The sequence below is a fragment of the Plasmodium fragile genome, assembly GCF_000956335.1.
Source record: "Plasmodium fragile strain nilgiri unplaced genomic scaffold supercont1.8, whole genome shotgun sequence".
Classification (NCBI taxonomy): Eukaryota; Apicomplexa; class Aconoidasida; order Haemosporida; family Plasmodiidae; genus Plasmodium; species Plasmodium fragile.
This window is the reverse complement of record NW_012192588.1, coordinates 388,033-393,282: the sequence shown is the minus strand read 5'-3', so window position 1 is coordinate 393,282 and position 5,250 is coordinate 388,033. Positions and strand designations below refer to the sequence as shown.

Sequence of the window (5,250 nt, the reverse complement as noted above, 5' to 3'; positions counted from 1 at the left end):
TTTTTTTTTTTTTTTTTTTTTTTTTTTCTGTATTAAAATCTTCGCATTGTATATTTGCATTGTTTTTTGCATTACCCTTTTTTGTATTATTTTTTTTTTCGCGTCATTCGAAATTGAAGCTGCTTCCAAAGGGGGTCAAAACTTAAACCCTTTCCCGACGTGACGCCTTTTTTGTTGTTATATATTTTAACATGCTGTCAAGAACGTGAAGAAGTTTTTAAAAGCATTAAATATTATTTTTATATGATGAGGACATGGCTTCTTTTTGCCCGCACCCCCTTAAAAGCAGACGGGAATAGTTTTACGCCCATGCGCAAGACAGGCCGCCCGGTATTGCCCTGCATTTAGTGCTGTTTTTTCTTCGCCGTGGGAGGAACGTGTTATTGTAGAGCGCGCGGGGCAACAAGTAACGGACCGACTCTGAAATGGTGCAAATAAAAAGAATACGTTCATATATATGCGTAATATATTTATATATGCCTCTATATATGGCGCCTATTATTTATATTGTCAGCATGCTGCGTATATCTGTCACTTGGGGCGATCCTGCGCTCTGCGGGTTTACTTCGCAAAAAAAATACCCCACAAATGCGAGGCACGTAACATGAAAAAAGCCACATGGCAAAAGGAGGCAACGACGTCATGCCTCAAAACATTTATTTGTATTGTTGATTAAGTCCTGCGCAACTCTGAAAGAAACAAAAAAAAAAAAAACGGTGCTGCACTTCGCGATCCGTGTTAAATTTTTTCTAACGCACGAAACCTAGTCCTTTGAAAATGAACTACAATAAAGTAAGTCCACCGCGAAACTTTCTATAATTCGTTGTTTTTTTTTTTTTTTCGTGCATTCCGCGTGACGGAGAACCTGTTTTTCTTTTTTCCCTTTTTAATAAACATCTTGCTACCGTATTCTTTTATTATTATTATTATTATTTTTTTTTTTTTTTTTATTTTACAAATAGATTAAATCATTTTTTTTTTTTAACTGAACAACATGTAGTCAATTTATTATTACCTTGGAAATTTTCTTAATCTTCATTTTTTTATTTTCTGAAGTTGCTGTTTTTTAAATCTGTTAATTATTATGTTTTTCTAAATGTTGTTCTTGTTCTTGTCCTTTCCATTTTTATATTTTTTGCATGTTTTTGTCCTTGCGCTTTTTTAATGGTTATCTCGTGCGCCCTTTTTATTTTATTTTATTTTTTTCTTGGGGACTCTTGGTTTTTAATTCTCCTCCGTTTTTTTTCTCTCTGCTCATTCTGGTTGCCCATTAATAGTTTTCTGGACTGTTCTGCCTCCGTAAATTTATATCTCTTTCCATTTCATCTTGTCCGCGATCTGTACCTTCCCTCCCTCACCCCGTGCATCTCGAAACACGCATCGGATAGAATCCATTTTGTAAATATTCATCGCCGCGTACTCGTACAAGAAACATTTATGATGGATGCTTCAAACAAAGGAGCCAGTAGGGTGCCCCAGAACAGGGCCGGAAACAAGCCAGTCGCCACCAGGGGCGGGAATAGGGCGGTGCCTCAACGAGGAGTCAAGCAGCCGGTGGCTCAGACCCCCGCCAGTAATGTCCCGAGTCGGGCACCAACAGGGGTAACACGTGTCACGCAAAATGAGACAACAAGGGTAAACGTAAAAGAGAGTGAGAAAAAAATTTCAACTGGACCAGAGAGAAAAATCATGGACGAGAGAGAAAAGGCCAGAGGTCCAATAGCACAGAAGGAGCCCTTAAGACAAGCAGGGGGGACTAATAGGTTAGGTGATAAGGGGATAAAAGAGGAATCCCCTAATAGGGATACTAAGAAGGTTGGAGGCAATAATGGAATCGAGAACGACATGTGCAAGAAGGGGACTTTCTTAAGTCGAGATGGACTAGAGTTGAAGACATATGCGTGGGTGGTGAAGAACCCAGTTGGAATTATAATATTAGTGCATGCCCTAAATTCCCATGTGAGATTTGAATACCTAAAGCATAATGTCATAATAGAGAGCAAGGAAAAGGTCACTCTTGTGGATAAAAATAATTATTACATTTACAAAGACAGCTGGATTGAGCGTCTGAACAAGAGTGGTTACTCAGTGTACAGTCTAGACTTGAGAGGCCATGGACAATCCGCGTGCGTTCAAAATGTGAAAACTTATGTAAATCGTTTTAAAGATTTAGTGTATGACGTTATGGATTATGCTAACAGTGTATACGACTCATTGTGCGAAGAGCAGAAGACTAAAACAAACAACGCAGCATGTGGTGACGGTGTTAACAATGCTACAGATATGGGATCCTCCGGTGCGTTAACCTCTGATAATGAGAACACAAGGCCTGGAAGTCAACCATCTACAGACAATGCGCCGTCCACGCAGAATAACAACTCCAGTGATGTGAACGCTAGTACTAAGACAAATCAAATCCCCCCATTCTACTTCATGGGTTTGTCCATGGGAGGAAATATCGTTTTAAGAATTTTGGAATTGAGAGAAAAAAAAAAGAAAGTGCAATTGATTAAGCGATTAAACATTAAGGGAGTGATTAGTCTAGCGGGCATGATATCACTAGATGATCTGAAGAAAAAACCAGAGTATAAATATTTTTACATACCTGTTGCGAAGCTTGCAGCTACACTTATGCCCACCAGGAGACTGAGCCCTGCCTTGAAGTTTGAGATGTTTCCTTACATTAATGACTTGTATGAATTTGACCCCCACTGTTACTGTAAGTCGATCACGAACCGATTAGGAAATGAACTTTTAAAAGCAGTAGATGCCTTACACAATGATATGAAGTACATGCCAGAAGACGTACAAATGTTGTTTGTGCATTCTACAAAGGACAGTGCTTGTTCGTACACCGGAGTGTCTAAATTTTTTAATGCCCTTAAAACAACGAAGAAGGAGTTGTTTACCATTGAGGACATGGACCATATACTTCCTCTGGAACCAGGGAATGATAAAATCCTCAAGAAGGTTATTGACTGGCTATCTAAGATGCACTACGTATAAGCTATGTGTGTTATAAAACGTCATATGATTTTGAAATATCATTCGAGTTGGGATAAGAAAACTATAATTATTATAAACCTATTTTAATGTGTTATGCTACCCTATAATATTAGTCACCCAAAGAGAGCAGAATATTCCCCTTTGCGCTTCTTACAAAATATGCGCGTAAAGCAATACCCCATGGGCGCATACTTTTTTGCATGCGCCATAGAGAGGGAAAAAACACACACACACACATCGTGATTTGGACATTTCAGGGACAAGCCCAAACAGCGTTGCATGGCAAGAGTGTGAGGAGGAAAGAATGAGTGTGTGTGTGTGTGTGTGTGTGTGTATAAAACCCCTCCCATATCAGCCCCTGTTTTAAGCTTCTTCAATTCATTATGGGTTTTGCATTTATCAGTGGAGCTTGTCACTTTTATAACTGGTGTTTAAAGTAGAGCAATTAGGAGGTACATATAGTATAAGTTACCCATCAGCAGCGACATCATGACGTGTTTTAATGAGTCACAGTGTGTGCATTGCTATATATATTATGATTCCCTTTTTTCATTTTTTTTTTTTTTTTTTTTTTATTATTTTTTCCCTCAATTATTATGTTTGATTTGTTACCCATGCATATATGGATAGTTGTGCGTGGACGTTGCAGAGGGGGAGGTTACTTCGTGTATGGGGTGTCCTCTCCGCAAGTACGCACGACAACTCTCCACCTACCCGTAATGTCGCGCCGTAGTATGAACGTGAGCATATTCTCATTGCCATCCTTTTGTTTTTTTTGTTTTTTTTTTTCCATATGAACTGTTTTATTCAAATGTATTTAAAAGAACCGCTCTTCCTTTTCTAGTCTTTTACAAAATGGGGGCACTTGCGTCCCCATACGCGTTGATATAGTGCTTCATTGCCTCAGCGCACGTCCTTTCACATCCCTTCATGGCCCGAAACAGGTCGTGCTTCCATACAACATAGCAGTTTATTTTCCCCTCCCCTTCGCCAAGCTGCCTTTTATCCCCATTGGGGGAAAAATAAAATCACTCCTGTTATCAGAAAGTAGCTGGCATGGGATGGCTAAAACAGGGGAGAGGTGTCTACCGAACAGGTGGGGGGCTCTTCCCGCGGTGGAGCCACATGCAATGTGTAATGCATACGAAACTTTGGCATATGTAGCTTGTTCACTTGTGCACCCAGCAACAAATTAAGGAGCCCAAGGGCAGGAAAAAAAATAAGCATGAATAAAAGGTGGAAGTTTCAAGGTCAACTTTGCATAAGCAAAGTAATATGGACGGAACATTTTCCCATTTTTTTTTTTTTTTTTTTTTTTTTTTTGTGCAGCGCTTTTCGTGAGCAGTTTATGTATTATTAATTTTATTTTTTTGTTCCACCCACAAACGGTGTTGTTAATGTGAATTATTTTTTCCCTCAATTTTGCGGTTAATCCTTTGTGGAGTAGCACACGACGTGCGCCTTTTGCAAAATTTGTTTCTTTTTTTCTTCATAATTAACTTTTTCTTTTTTGCAGAGTTTGTTCCTTTTTTTTTTTTTTTTACCTGCGTGTTTTCACCCCTCTTGCTCTTGCTCCAGTCCTTTATGCTGTGCCAGTTCGCGAGGGGAAGGTTCCTCAAGTTGGCCCCTTTCACTCTGAAGAGGGAAAATATGCACAGCTTTTAAGCACGTACACCATGGTGACGGGGAAGTCAAATGACCCCAGCGGAGGGGCTGGGGCGGAGGAGGGTCGTCTGCAGGCCAGACGCAACAGCAACAACGCGGGCAACGGCAACGTTCACCGCTACTGCGGCGCGGAGAAGGCACCCCCGAGCGGCATCATGAAGAAGCAGAGCAAAGGCCAAGCCAAGACAGTCCAGCTGGCCACCAGTCCAGGGGCAACCCCCCACGACATAGAAGCAAAAAAAGTGGCCGCAGAAACTGCATACGAAAGGGAGGAAGAAGACATTTACAAAAGCGTGTATGAAGTGACCTCCAATGCGGAGCCCAACTTTTTTAACTGCGACACTGTTCCGTGGGTATCTTCCTTTTTTTCTCTCAAGGAGGAAGATTTCACCATTTTTGGAAACACACTGAAGAAGAGAAATATCTTTAAGCGATGCTTCCAACGTATCCACAAGAATAGGAGGAGGAGGTGCATGTCCTTTAACCCTTATAGAGTACCACTGGTGTGTAAGAAAGTAACCCTTGAAGAAATGCTAATCTCTGAGCCAAAAAATAAAAAAAAAAAAAAAAAAAAAAAAA

General features: G+C 40.3%; 2 protein-coding genes across 2 annotated transcripts; both read left to right on the top strand.

Moving 5' to 3' along the window:
• Positions 1 to 1,440: 1,440 nt before the first annotated feature.
• On the top strand, positions 1,441 to 3,006 carry AK88_01020 (uncharacterized protein; the record flags this gene model as incomplete). Its single annotated transcript, XM_012478658.1, has 1 exon — positions 1,441 to 3,006. The coding sequence occupies one exon, from the start codon at positions 1,441 to 1,443 to the stop codon at positions 3,004 to 3,006; it is 1,566 nt and encodes a 521-aa protein (XP_012334081.1).
• Positions 3,007 to 4,682: 1,676 nt separating this feature from the next.
• On the top strand, positions 4,683 to 5,208 carry AK88_01019 (uncharacterized protein; the record flags this gene model as incomplete). Its single annotated transcript, XM_012478657.1, has 2 exons — positions 4,683 to 5,174; positions 5,200 to 5,208. 2 exons carry the CDS (start codon positions 4,683 to 4,685, stop codon positions 5,206 to 5,208), a joined length of 501 nt encoding a protein of 166 aa, XP_012334080.1.
• Between the last annotated feature and the right edge of the window lie 42 nt (positions 5,209 to 5,250).